Source organism: Diadema antillarum, unplaced genomic scaffold (genome assembly GCF_040938485.1).
Source record: "Diadema antillarum isolate AM-2024a unplaced genomic scaffold, OU_Dant_1.0 scf00000069, whole genome shotgun sequence".
Lineage (NCBI taxonomy): Eukaryota > Metazoa > Echinodermata > Echinoidea > Diadematoida > Diadematidae > Diadema > Diadema antillarum.
Genome location: NW_027270958.1, coordinates 1,450,683 through 1,465,452, shown reverse-complemented (window position 1 = coordinate 1,465,452; position 14,770 = coordinate 1,450,683). Strand labels below are relative to the sequence as shown.

Below are 14,770 nucleotides of genomic sequence, written 5' to 3'. Positions count from 1 at the left end.
CATTTATTTGCTATCACGGAAAAATGAAGACATAAAATCTATTGGTTTAATGCTTGTGTGCTTCACACTTTATGAAATTTCCTCACATATCACTTGCCATTTAGTTCCACAGAGTGCATCCAGACACTAACACCAAGCTTACAAAGCTTGTCTTAGTAATGTGTGATTATATTATAATGTCATTAGTGTGCACACCTCTTCCTTTCAATGAAGTCTTCACATCTTTTTTTTTTTATCTATCGTCACTGATAATACAGTACCATTTCCATTTTGCAGTTGTTTAGTAAAAAGAGTTAGATCTTACAAAACAGAGCAGTTGAAGTTTCATTCAGACATTTAAACATGACAAAATATTATGGAATTGTAAAGTTTCATATGTTTCACAAGCAATTGATATTATGTTATCATTAAATATTAATATGCAAATTACATAAGACGGTGATGTCAGCACCTCACAACTCTCCCCTGGGTTTACACAGAAGAATGTAAAAAAAAATTATGTTCATGGTTGATAAATTAATTTTTTGCCATTTTTTTTTTAGATTTTTTTTTCTTTAAAGAATAGTGTGATTTAGCATGGTTCAGATGCCTCTCTTCATTTCTGAAAAACACTCTACACACTTTTCACTTTCAACTCTTGAAAAGATGGTGCTACTGCTTTGAAAGTTAGTATTAGTCATGATTGTATAGAATGTGCTAATCAATGGAGTTTGCAAAATTTCAACTTAATCTGATAATCCCTTTTTTGTGGTTGCTATATAGTTTTACATTCTGTTTTATATCACTTGTAGAGTGCACAGCTTGGTGAAATTAACTACTTAAAATAGACCTCAGACTTCAAAAGCTCTTTTCTCAGTAAAAACTTTTCCAGAGTGTGTACTTCCTTTCCATTATCTAAATAGGTTTGGAAAGTTCTATTGTGTTGAGTTGTACATCATTTTAAAGCTTAGAGTCTGCTCTTTCATAATGTGCACTTCTTGAAAATCCATTATGGAAGACTTTTTGTTGGTTGTGTGATGCATGGTCACTTATGAATTATCACAACATTGTGATTTTCTTATTTTTATATCTTCATGAGCTCCCACACATTTTTGTTTTTTTATATAGTTATATAAATCAACTTGAACATTTATAGTGGCTTTGTGTATTTCAACTCAGAAATGATAATGGCAGTACAGCATTTGTTTTCAGTAAGTTCCTGAGATCAGTTTCTTGATAGACACGTAGCAGTGAAATCTGAAAACTTTTTATCTGTTCAAGACAATTTGGTGCGACAACACACTTTGCTTTGATTTTCTGATCAGAATTATTCTGAATAGCTTAGCTAGAAGTGTGGTGCAATACTCAGAGAATCACAGTGGTATAGGAAGATAATCATAGTGAGTGGTACTGTACAAAATAAATGTCTGTATAGCATATATCCGTTTGTACCATCCATTACGAGCTTAACCAATTTGGATCGGCATGTACATACAGGATATTGCTGGTACCTGCTTTCAAAATTATGGCAGTTCGTGGTCATAAATGAAAAAATAGTGTGTGCATGCAGAGACTATGGCATTGTAATTTTACCTCACTCAAAGAAGAATCATAAAACAACATGATGTGATATTATCTCTCTTGCATCGTATATCAACCATGCTATATTGCAATATATATTTTGTACATGTAGGCTACATTCTGTTCACCGATTAGCCCCCCCCCCCCCCTCCTTCCCCAACACAGACACACACGTAGTACAGCACCCTTGACCAATATATTCTTGTATTGTTGAATAGACAAAATCACATTTCTTCAATGCACTCTTATTTAGATACACCTCTGTGTGCACTGTGTTTCCACTCAACTCAATTAGATGTGTCACTTGCATGTCCAATCCATTTCACATCATCTTCTGTTCCTACCACCTAATGTACCATTCCAACATTTAAACACTGCTGAAAAATAAATAAACAAGACTGTCACATGCTTCTATACACAAGCTCCAATTGTAGAGATTAAAATAAAACAAAATGAAACAAAACAAAAATGAAACAAAATGGAATATTATTTCTGGTAACCCACCAAGTTCTGGTCAAATTGTGCTGCATTTTGTCGCTAACTTTCAATACACTTCTGAATTTCATGGAATATTTGATGTTACTGGTAGACGAAACTAGTTGAATTCATTAAATGTGCACAGAATCATAGAAGTATTACAGAGTTTGCTCATTCAAGAATCAGTTATAGATTAGAGATTATTTTCTAAGCTTACCTTGTGAATCATAAGGCATAGAAAAAAAAATGGATTGAAAACAAGATACAGCACTGAAAACTATAAAGATATAATGGTTGTGCAGACGTGACAGATGATTATCAGTGAAATATGAATGACAGTTTCTTGGAAAGGGTGCTTACCCAGTGCTGGTCTTGTTAGCGCCATAATCACATAGAAGTGTGCATCATACATTCTCTTCAGAGATTCGTAACCCTTTTAATGTGCCCAGGCATTTAATATCTATGCATGTACTTGCCATGCTTTTTCATCAGTATTCAGACATCCATCGAAACTTGACCTCGTAAATTTAGCAAGCCCACTCAGGTGTAGTGATGTGCCTCGGTCCAACTGGTAGGCCCTGGTAACACAGTTGGGATTATAGGGGGATTAGGTAATCTCTTTCAGTTGACAATCAATTTCCTTATACATCTGTGCTTGTCAGCAAAGAAAACACTCCAGGATGTGTGTCAATTGGAGAACAGAAAATACAGTAATGGACAAGCATGGTTTGCTTTCTACAAGTAATTAATTTTGAACTAAATAATTTTGTCCAAATAGTGTCAATTGGTGGACAAAGCTTATTTAAGGGTCAAACATAGCTGCTTGCCACAAGTAAATTTGGGCAAAATAAGTCAATTTCTCTCTCTATGAATCCTGCAGGTGAACTCATGCTCTTGAAGGAAGAAACTGTAAAGTCTAATGTCAATGTGTACTTTATAAAGTGAAGCAATTGAGAAAATGACATGGTTCTTTGACAGCTCATAATTCACTTTTCCATGTATTGATAAAAAGATTGCCTCATATGCATCATACAATATGCAGGGCTCGGCATTAGCAGTGGCTCAGTGGCCCCGGGCCACTAAAAACTGATGTTGGGCCACCAATTTCCAAAAAGGGTTATCTTTTGGGGGTGGCCCGATGGGGCTCCTAAGATTCAGAATGGATTGTTATGTTTCTTTTTATTATGGACTGATATATTTGTTTTCAGGCAACAAATATTTGATGTTTAAAGATATCGGTGGCCTGAATTTGGGTCACTAGAGGAAAAAAAAAAGTTAGTGCTACTTGAGAAAAGGTTAGTGCCTAGTCCTGCCATATGACACATTTTTTCTGTTTTCCTTTTTTTTTTAAACTCCATGTAACTGCATTTAAACCTAATGTTGCCTGTACAGGGACTGAAGTGTAGTCCCATGCATTGATTGTTGATCAATACTCATTGTTCTCACAACTCTTAAATTACATTAACATAACACCTTTAGATTGAGAAATAACACAAGTATCTTATCTAATCTACTGTAGAATCTTGATTCTAGTCGCATTTTCTAACACGTTTACCCATTTTAAGTCAGAGAGAATTTATAACTGTCTAGTGAAATGTGAAAAAAAAGTTCATATTCATATGAATGACAATTCCAAAACTATTATGCAGCCATTAGTGAATAGTCCTTTTCATTGAGCCCCTGTAAATAAGCCTTTTTCAATACTTTAACCACAGTTTGGTGCAGTTATTACTGCATCAATCTGAAGATGACTGAAAATGGATATGTTTGCAAAGTACTGCAACACAGCAGTGACTAAAATGCTAACTACTGACTCTATGATATCATTTTCATTGTGTTTTGCTCGTAAGAATTCAGGAAACCAAAAAGCCAATCGATTTTCACATATATTTCTCAAGAAATCTTGTTGAAACAAATTCATTGTAGAAATTGATGCCTCCGTGAAAGTTTGAATATGAAAGCTCAACTTTTATTCTGTGGGCAACTGTTGAAAATTGTTCATGCAGAATGAAATCAAATTTTACATTAGTAATTTGAAATGCTGAATATTCTGCAAATGCAAGCCGGTTTTGTGAGGTTTTGTCAGTTGGAAGTTTGTAGCATTGTTATTCATCTCCAGACAGGCCATCATAATTTCTCGCTTCCCTAAGTTTTATCACCATAACAGATAACAAGACTTAACCCCTTCCTTTGCAGTAAGAGTTCTTGTGAGTGTGTGAGAGCTGATAATGATTCTTAACAAGCTAACATCTCATTAACATTGTCCTATTTTAATGTGACTGCAGACAGTTTTCATAGATTAAGACAATTTGTATCAATGTGTCCAATGCATTTTTTTTTTCATAAATGTTTTATTTGTACACCTTACTGAGCTCATTGTGAGCAAAATTATAATTCTTATTGGGGGGTTTTTCTGTGTATGACAGCATGTTTGTTGTTTGAGTTTATTTAAGTTATACTTGGAATCATAATTGCCATTTTGTTGTTGTGCTGACAGAACAGTGTAATTGTTTTCCTTAAAATTTCATGGAAAGTGCGTATAAATGCCTTGTAATTTAGCTACTGGTAGTAATTTGTATGGCACCCTACAGCCACATACAACGAGAAAACTCTACATTAGATTTGAGCTTGTCAAATTAGACCATTTGAAATGCCCCATCCTTATACCTACTCATGTATTGTGATATGTAGGAGTAAAGAGATATCTTTTTTAAAAGCACAAACTAAAAGTTGGAGATATTCATTCATGAATTTATTGGGTTTAAATCTTTTTTAAACCCACCAACAAACAAGCAAACAAACAAAATCTTTGTTCATGGTGGCCCTCATATCTTTTTTGGTCAGAGTATATGTCCACATCACAGACAATACATCTGTAAACTGTTCTAGCATTGCAAATGCATCATTTGACCATGGAACTACATGCTCTTTGAATAAGCAATGGTGCCTACTGTATTCAAATGATTTTTTTTTTTTTTTTGGGGGGGGGGTGGGGTGGAGGGTGTTATATGTATCTTTTAACTAGCATATCATCAGGGACCAGAAATGTTGAAATTGATCCAAGAGAGTTACCTCACAGTATGCTCTTGGAATTGTCAGTCACAATTTGTAATGTCTGTCATATTTCATACTCAGAAAACCGCTGTTTCGGTACTGTTACGAGTGCGGCCGCTCCATCGGAGTACGTCTCTCGGCCTGCACACGATGCAAAGAAGTCTACTACTGCAGCAAAGCCTGTAAAATCAAAGCCTGGAACGCAAGGCACAAGGAGGAGTGTCTACGGCTTGGTGGTAATGTCTCGTTTGCCTTTTTTGTCAAAAAATTATCTTTTATCCCAATACGTAGGATTTGCATTCATTTATTTTTTTAACACATGCAAAAGTTTCATGAATCTATATATGTCTCCATGCTCAAATTCAAGTAGAATGTTATTTATCAACATGACGATTCAAGGGTCACTATCACGGTGGACTCAGAAAATGAAAAGTTATGGAATCTCTGTAAATTTTGTTTTGTTTTGTTCTGTTTTTTTCAAGAGGGTACTAGGTATCAGTCATGGTCTCGTGTGTAATTCATCCATGATAATGCTGTTTTAGATTCACTGGATTCCCTTTCAGTCACACAGATTTTTACCAAATTTCCTCTTTTGAATGAAGTTGAGGAGAAAGCAAAGCAAATATATCCCTTGAATACTATCATTCATTTGCATACAATTAATTAAATGATTCGACCAGCACTTGCTTCAGACTGCAGTAAAACAAACATATTCTTGTGCATGGTGTATGAAATTTTCACGAATTTCACGAGGAGCCAAGATTTGCAAAAGTGAAATGCTCAAACATTGAAAAATGAAAAGTGTTTGTGTACTCATTGGCAATGCATTGAATGACAGTGGTGATATGCAAATGTTTCATGCTGCAAAAAAAACCAAACTGTCAGCTCAAATTCGGGAATTTTTCATGCTGCAAATGTTTTTGGGTTTATGCAGTAGTTTTGCTGAAGGTGCTGTAATGAGTGATGTTGTGTTCATCTGTCTCCGCAGGACGCAGCCGAAGTCCGAGTCCAACGAATCCCGCCGCTGGAGGAGGCTACAATGCCGCCTATTCTCTGCAGAATAACACTGGGGGTAGAGGTCAGGGGCCTCATGGCAAGGTCAAAGGTGAAGAGAGCACATCAAAGATGAAGACTGTGGTTGGGTCAAGTGTCAGAGGTCAAACGGGAGCAAGAGGTCAGCAGGGAGCCGGCTTTGGAAACTCCAAAGGAGGTCTGGGCTTCGGGAAAGCTGGTGCTGCTGGAAAAAGTGGACAGAGTCCCGGTGACAAGGGGTCAAAGGCCAAAGGTCAAGGTCAGCAAGGAGGCGGCGGCGGTGATGGGAGAACGGTAACTGGATTCTTGAACAGTCATGTGAATTCTGGAGGAAGGGACGGACTGACTGGGGTCAAAGCAGACTGTACGGAGAACTATAGCTTTGTGTGAGCCACGTCGGCGTTGTCATACCCTGTAGAAATGTTTGCTGATATTACGATCGAGACTGCCTCTACTGTGGGCTCATCAGACAGCTTGGGGCTCAACTCATGTAGCTTCTTGGTTGGTTTAGCCTCCATGAAGGACAATTTTCCATCCATTTGTCCTACGACACTGCTGAATATGCAAGAAAATGATTCTGCCCTCCCCCCTTTTCTTTTTGATCAAGGTGTTATTACGACAGACTGAATTGTCGTCCTACAGGGCTTCTTGGGGGCGAAATATGTTCTGGCTGGTTTAAGTGTACAAACTTATCATTTCCATCTATCTTCTTAAAGCTGTATCATGCTGTAGAAATGATGCTTTAGAGGATGAAGTTTGATAGTACTCTGCAGGAACGGTTCTCAGGAATGGAGATCCCAGATGCTCTACTTGTGTCCTTTATGGGATCAAAGAAAATGGATTGCATGGCCCAAGAAATAGCGAAATGTGATCTGTAGATCAGGATGTAGTGCGTCCAAGTTGTTTTTATGTGTAGATACTGTTGGAGCTTGAAAGATGATGTAGTTGTTCACAGTAATTTCAGAGATTTTCACACAAGATCCCTTTGTGGTAACCATAGGAGAAATCAATGATTTATCATTTTCTTGAAATGCATGACCTGATTTTAACCAAACTTCACTGGAGGCAATACAGAGTTCATGTAGAATGGAATGCAATATGGCTGTTTCAGCCATCAGGTGCTTTAGGACATGACTCCCATGGGCTTCAACACTGTGTTTGATTTGGATTATCATCTTTTCAATATCCAAAAGTGGTATAGGGAAGCTGTGCCGTATGTACCAGCTCTTTGTAAGAAAGTGTGATGAATATTCATGGACCCTTAGTGGTCAGAGGTTGTCACGATGCTACAGACAAAGGTATGTCAATGGCAATGTATTTATACAATGTACCTTCCATAACACGTCAGTTGTTCGTACATGGGAAGCTCAATTTGCAAAAGCCGTACTACATTGCTTTGAAACGAGAAAGATGCTGCCATAATTCGCTACCCCTCATTTCATGTGCCTTCAATTTAAAAGCCTTCTTTTTACTTCAAGTGAATGGGTGAATGATTCATATCTTATCTTTGTCTGTCACATTTAAGATTTTTTATATTTGCTTAATACATTATACCTACATTTGGCATGACAAAACTTCTGTAATATAACGATATGCAAGGAAATGTTCTGATCAGCGATCGGGGTCTGTGAGGCGTGACTATCACACCAGTACTTCAATCGCTTCTCAACACTGTTGTCGGCTATTCCAGGTAGGGGAGAACCTGTCGTTATAATGAGCAGCTTGGGCCCACTAAAATTTCCTCTTTATGTTGGCATCTCGTTATATCAGGGATGAAAACAAAGGACTACAAAAGGAATGAGACCTGCAGGATTACTTTGTCATATCAGTTTAGTATCTCACTATATATCCAACCTCATTATACAGTGCTATCCCGTTATAACGAACATGGTTATAACAAAATTCAGGTTATAACAAAGTAAAAATTTAGGCCGCAACATTATCCACTCTATGTATTTCATTGTTTATTTGTTCGCTTATGAAGAAATTTCGATATAACGAAAGAAAACTGCCAGTACCGAGAACTTCATTATAACGGGAGTCCACTGTAGTGAGGTTCCACCAGGAAAGTCTCTCCCACCTCCCTGGTTTCACCTGAACTACAGTGCACCCCCATTATACTAAACATGGTTATCGTGAAATTCTTGTCACAATGAAGTAAAAGTGCAGGTCCAAAAATTATCTATATATCTTTCTGTTATTAACTGTTTTTGGCTAGAAGGAAATTTCGATTTCACGAAAGAAAACCACCAGTTCCGAGAAGTTTGATATAACGGGATTGCACTGTATTCAAACGAGACTCACTGATGAGTTTAACTGTGGGAGGCAGCACATGTGTGAGGGTATTTCCCTTGGTTTGAGACAATTGCAATTTCACCTGTACCATTAGGAGCTGGATCTAAGTGAAAGACTCCATTCTTTCAGGTTTTCAATGTATACCGTGCATAATTCTTGCCTGCCTGGCAGAAGGGCCCTAAGGCTTGCGCGATGTAAACATGCTCGGGCCCTTCTGCCATGCAAGCGACAAATTTCTCTCACAAGAAGGGTCTACAGTACTGACATTTTTCTTCTAACCCATAAACTGAAGCAATTGAATAGTTTTTTCCTAAATTACCCCACATCAAGTTTCATATCACTTGAGCTCCACATGATGCATATATGAGGGCCGTGTGTTGACTGTCTATGCATAAACAGAGAGTAACATATTGCAAATCGCAGTAAGTCGGACAGTGGAACATGGCACTGTAACATGTACATACTATACATTATCAAATGCTGTGATACAATCATGCCTTGCCGTCACAAGTGTGCTGTGTGACCCCCGAGTGCCGACTGCACAAAATTAATGCACGAACTCATTGCGTGAATGCTTGTTAATCCGTCCGGTATATTTTTGAAGCCATCGTAGTGCGCCATTTATGATTAATGCAAATTTTTTATCCGTCTTTCATTGAATTATATCTATTGTCTTATATACATGATATTCATATAGTTTTTCTGATGTGTTTGAAGTGTCTTTCATGTAATTGTTGTGCTTGCACGAAATTCAACAAGTGACAATACAGAACTGTCACAATTGTAACTCCTGAATTATTATTCATTCTGTATGCATTGATCTATGCAGCTCAGTATTCTGTGGAGACGCCAGTTATTGTGAGTTCTTCCAAGTTGTACACCTTGAGATTTTTACCTTATTTCCTTTCAGCTATTGGAAAAAAAAATTGTGTTTTAATTCAACTTTGGATAATTTGTTTGGCAGGTGAAAGAGAAAGAAAAGGGCAGGTTGTTGTTCTTTTTGTTTTTACAGTTTTGATTGGTGAGAGAAGATAGCATGATTCTAAAAAAGAACAAAAACAAATGCAACAACAACCCATATTAAAAGAAAGTTCTCCTTGAGTGCTGAAAGTCATGAAAATTATATTGTATGGAGGTCTTACAGAGGGAAACCTTTTCATTGTAATATGCACCATATTCACCAATAGCTTTTTTTTCTTTGGATTCTGTTTTAATTCTATTCTCTATTCAGTGGACCAATCCCACCAAGACATTTCCTATTTAATGCGATGCCAGGCAACTCGACAAAATGAGTACATTTAGACACCCAGCTTCAACAAGGACACGCTCTAAAATTGATGGCTTGTCTAGAGGAGGAGAAAAAGGAAAAGACCCTAATGGTCTTCGTCGAGTGGACTGTAAGATTCTCTTAAAATGAAATGCCTGGGGCGCTAGTCCGTCACCTCCTGTTTGAAATAATCGTGATATGTTGGCTCAATTATATTTGTTTCTCATCGAGAGCTGTCTTTTCACTGTTGATTGTGTAGCTATGAATCCATATGGTGTTAAACTATCAGATTCCATGTAAAATTTTCATGTGTTTTCTGTAGTTGCCGTCGTTTTCAGCAACAATGCGCAGGGCAGGCAAATTATTGATGCCCAAGTGGATATAAGGCACTCCAAAAATCTTTGGGTAATGTTCATTATTCTGAAGGTTTGTTAATCCGAAAATGAAATAAGATTCATTATTCTAAAGGTTTGTTATAGGGTGCATTAATCAGAAAATGTAAAGACGATACGTACTTATGGACCATTGGAATCATTACGAACCTTATTTCGTTTTCTGAATATGGAATCTTTGGAACAACCTCTTTTCATTTTTGGATTATACAATCTTTAGAATAACAAAATGTAACCAAATCTGAACACTCCACACTGTTTTAGAAAAGAAATTTTGCTAGTATTTGTACTGCTATCACACCTCGTAGTGTTCCAACGTCAAACATAGCTCTAAACAGTGTTGTATAAAATAGAATGAGTGTTTTGTTATAATTTTTTCTTTGAGTAAACCAGAATAATTGTGAATGTTTAGTGGGAGCAACTATCTATCTCTGTGGAACATCACAAAATTCATGGCTGCTGAGTAGATATCAGAACTTTCTGTGATATAGAAGTATGTATTTGTATATATGTATTATGTCAGGAGAATATTTATCAGAGGGGGAAAGGTGAGGTGTGTATTATCTTCAATTTGTCTCCCTCTGCATATATATATATATATATATATATATATATATATATATATATATGTATATATATATATATATATATATATATATATATATATATATATGTATATATATATGCATATATATATACATGTATGTATAAATGTTGTAAATGTATACACTTACATATATGTATATAATACTGTGATTGAACGACAAATAAGAGACATTCCAATATTCTGTGCTGCCGTCCATTCCATACAGAAAAAAAAAAATTACCAAGATTTAATTGTTCCTGAATATGTTTCATGCATCATCAAAGTTGCATTAATTGTACAATGTACAGGCTGTAGTACAAACAGTGTATTGCCAAACTTGTAAACTATTATCGCTTGTACAAATATAGTACATGTACATGTATAGATGCTCAATTTCCACATGCTTATTGTTCATGTAGTATGAGGACTATATAGAGTAAATGCAATTTGCTGTTCAGTGCAAAATAAAAGTGCACCTTGTGAATCGAACGAATGTGCCTAATTATTTATTTATTTTTTGGATGTAGCATAATATTTCATTTCACTTGAAATAAAGTCTGTATGAAACTACAGTGTAGTAATAAACATTTCTTAAATTGCTGTTATGAATATATGTATATATATATATATATATACACACTCAGCAAAAAAAAAGTAAACACTTTTTTAAGTTTACATTTCTCATAGAATTTTTGGCAAAATGTTAATTTATTACACGTATATACTACATGTATATGAAAGGTAATTTTATAATTGGCTATCAACTTGGTATGTCAATAAAAACGAAAACTTTATGCATGAGTGACCACCTTTGTTTTCCTCTTCCAACGCGCAAAAGTAAAAATTGTATAAGTTGTAATTCATGCGTAAATGCTCTTCCATGTAACAATAAGAACATTAAAGACATTTAACACAATAAAAAACATGAATTCAGAGGCAAAGTATACCTATGATCTTTATGATATTTTTGAAGACCAAAAAGATCAAAACGACAAAACTCAAACACATCACTTTTAATACCTCCTCCTGTCAACACACAATCTTATGGTTCACAATCTTTTCAGTCAGCATCGCCTCGACTCTGGAACAGTTTACCTGAATGCTTGAAACAAACAAACTCTATACACAAAATTAAATCCATGTCAAAAACTTGTTTGTTTATTGAATAGTCTTATGTCTCATGTCTAACCATCTCTGAAACTATGCCCTCTTTCTTTCTTTCTTTCTTTCTTTCTTTCTTTCTTTTTTCTTTCTTTCTTTCTTTCTTTCTTTCTTTCTTTCTTTCTTTCTTTCTTTCTTCTTCTTCCTTTTCTATTCTTCCCCGTAGCGCTTAGAGACATTTCATGTGATAATGCGCTGTATAAATATTGTGAATTATTTTTTTTTTCTGAATATTTCATCACGATTAACATGAACATGTGAAACTGCACTTATGGCCAATCAAAGTCAGACGCCAGTCTAAAATTTCAGTGATATCCTATTGATGTTAGTTGATCTCATCTGTGATATTGTATATTGCAGACGAGAAAATATTTTCTGCCCTTGATGTGCTAGCAGCGAACAAGTAAGAAAGAACCATGCAAGCTATAGGCCTTTGTGATTACTACCATGTCTTACGAGATTTAACATAAATATATGTCTGGGTGAATCTTCTATCAAGGGGTATGATGTCTATAATTATGATTAAAGATAAGAACCACGGGATTTTGTGAGAAGAATCTTAACGAAACGGCAATGTGACAACACTTCGAGAAGCCAGAGAGTTCCAGTTTGCGCATGCGCGGAAAATTTAGGGTAAGACCATTGTACTGACAGGCAATGGATTCAATGAACATTTGTAATGTAATGATTATTTATGTGATCCTTATACCGTATTACTGGTTCGTGCTTGTCTGCACGTACACCTGACAGCAAGGCTGTGCCAGGTTGTCACTAGGTGGTTGGTTATTCCTCGTCTTTAACCTCCTTCACAACTATCTCCCCCCCCCCCCCTTTGAGCCCATGTCCTAAGCTGCCACTCAAAAGTAATTGAAGTATGTGCAAAACTGGAGGTGCCCCACAGTGTAGGAAGACAATTGATCCATGTGTCGTTGCACAATAACTACCGTAACTGCACTCTCTTTAAGAAGATTCTGTCTTTTTCACGGTAATAGCATGTCGCCGCTCCTGCTCAAGAAGACCTGCACATTCTTTTAAAGACAAGGGGATGCGCGAATAGAAATGGCGCAAAGACTTATGAAATGAGAGTCCAGATTACTCGACTTCACATGTCTGTACACTTATCTGACATTAAATTGATAAGAAACCACACTTGATGACTACAACATATCAGTGTCATTTGCCGCAAGTGATCGGAAAAGGATAAATCGGTTTTGTTCCAAGGGTACAGTTTCAAATCCTTTCATCACGTGCAGCTCAGATCCATTATTTTGCCCACATTTATGAACGGGATCTACTATTGTTTGATAAGCTTCATCGTTAGATGAACTTTCATTTCCTTAATGAATAAAGAAGAAAAACATGGTTGACATTATGTTATGGATATCTATTCAAAACGAATCATTAGACTCCTTAAAAGGACCGCGGCATCGACCCCACATCATCAATGAAGTCTTTTTTTGCATCCCTAGAAAACTGAAAGCTGCTTAGATTTATCGTATAGCCACTTCGAATTCCAGTTCAACCTCCTTGGTTTATCGAGATACATGTTGGAAATAAAGGTTGAACAGATTCAGGACGACGCAAAAGTTTGTTCACTCTTAAATTGCTGCAGGGATTTTTCATCAAGAGATTGATTGGAAATGTATGTTCCATTTTACCTCTGGTTAGGGTATTAAGTCCCCATCTAATCAGCATATAGCATCAATTGATTAGATAATAAACCCAAACAGAAGTACAAATAATCATTTTTCGAGAGTGTTTACGTTCTTCTAAGAAATCAATAAGGCCTATGATAGCAATATCTATATCCGAAAGCACACACAGGGGAGCGAGATTTGATTTTTGATTGAATGATGACTTTATCACTAAATTGACACCTATTTACATGTCAACAAAATGTTCAAGAGGTAGATAAGAGTAATCTGAGGTAGACTGATATCTTAACACTTTGATAAACTTGTTGAAGGCGTGAAGGGTAGCCTAACCAGTAACAGAGGATAGCGTTCTTACCCTATCAAAAAACACAACATAATAGTGTAAATGCAAACTGAGTCACTGAATATATATTATATCCCCTGTCATGTTTTGGATGTTGTCTTATTTATTCATTCGTTTATACATACATGTATTTATAAATATATATATAGTGAGATGATGCCGATACTCGTACCGTACGCCTCTGTCATTTAAGGGAAGAATTATAATCGAGACAATAATGAGGACAGAATGAGGACAATATCTTCTGTCCTCATTATTGTCTCGATTATATATATATATATATATATATATATATATATATATACATATATATTCCACAAATTCATTGAGTACATAACGTAAAATCATAATTATTATTACCAAAACATCTCCAATAGGCGATGAAAGGGAATGATTGGTTCATACTGAGTCCATTTGAAGGCTATCCATTAAAGTCTGTCATTTTGTATGTTAGCTAAAATGATGAATGAGCGACAATTACCAAGTTAACTTCAAAAGTAGATATGTTTCTATCATTCTAGTATTAACGTGATTAAGGGCTATCTAGGGCACAAAGGGTTAATTTGTACATAATCATTGTATGTGAGAGCTTAACCGCTGTGCGCATTTTCATCTGGGGGAAATGCAAAACGAGATTTCCCTGAGAAACGGTGGACAGTCAATGTTCGAATGCGTTCACAACTTTTTGAGTTGGGAAAGGGGTGGTATAGTATTGGTGGAGATAAAGACTGGGCTGTTAACTTTTTGCAAGACACCAAGAAACCACTTATGGAATAGTACAGAGCATACTATTCTAAGAGGAATTAAAAAAAAATTTGATGAAAATCTGTTTTGGAATCGCTGAGACATCCAAAAATGAAGTAAGACAAAGCGATCGTATTAAAAGGTGGGTCCCATCTTTCATTAGGGTCGCTCTGTTTTAGATATATCTCGCCCTTTTCAAAACCA

The 14,770-nt window shown here is 36.1% G+C and overlaps 1 protein-coding gene across 1 annotated transcript in view; it reads left to right on the top strand.

Annotated features, from left to right (window-relative positions):
* Nucleotides 1–6,513, top strand: part of LOC139716690 (ankyrin repeat and MYND domain-containing protein 1-like) — a 28,659-nt gene extending 22,146 nt beyond the window's left edge. The window contains exons 17-18 of the mRNA XM_071628219.1: nucleotides 5,173–5,327; nucleotides 6,080–6,513. Coding sequence (XP_071484320.1) covers nucleotides 5,173–5,327; nucleotides 6,080–6,513 — 589 coding nt within the window. The remainder of the gene's footprint in view (nucleotides 1–5,172; nucleotides 5,328–6,079) is intronic.
* The last annotated feature ends 8,257 nt before the right edge of the window (nucleotides 6,514–14,770 follow it).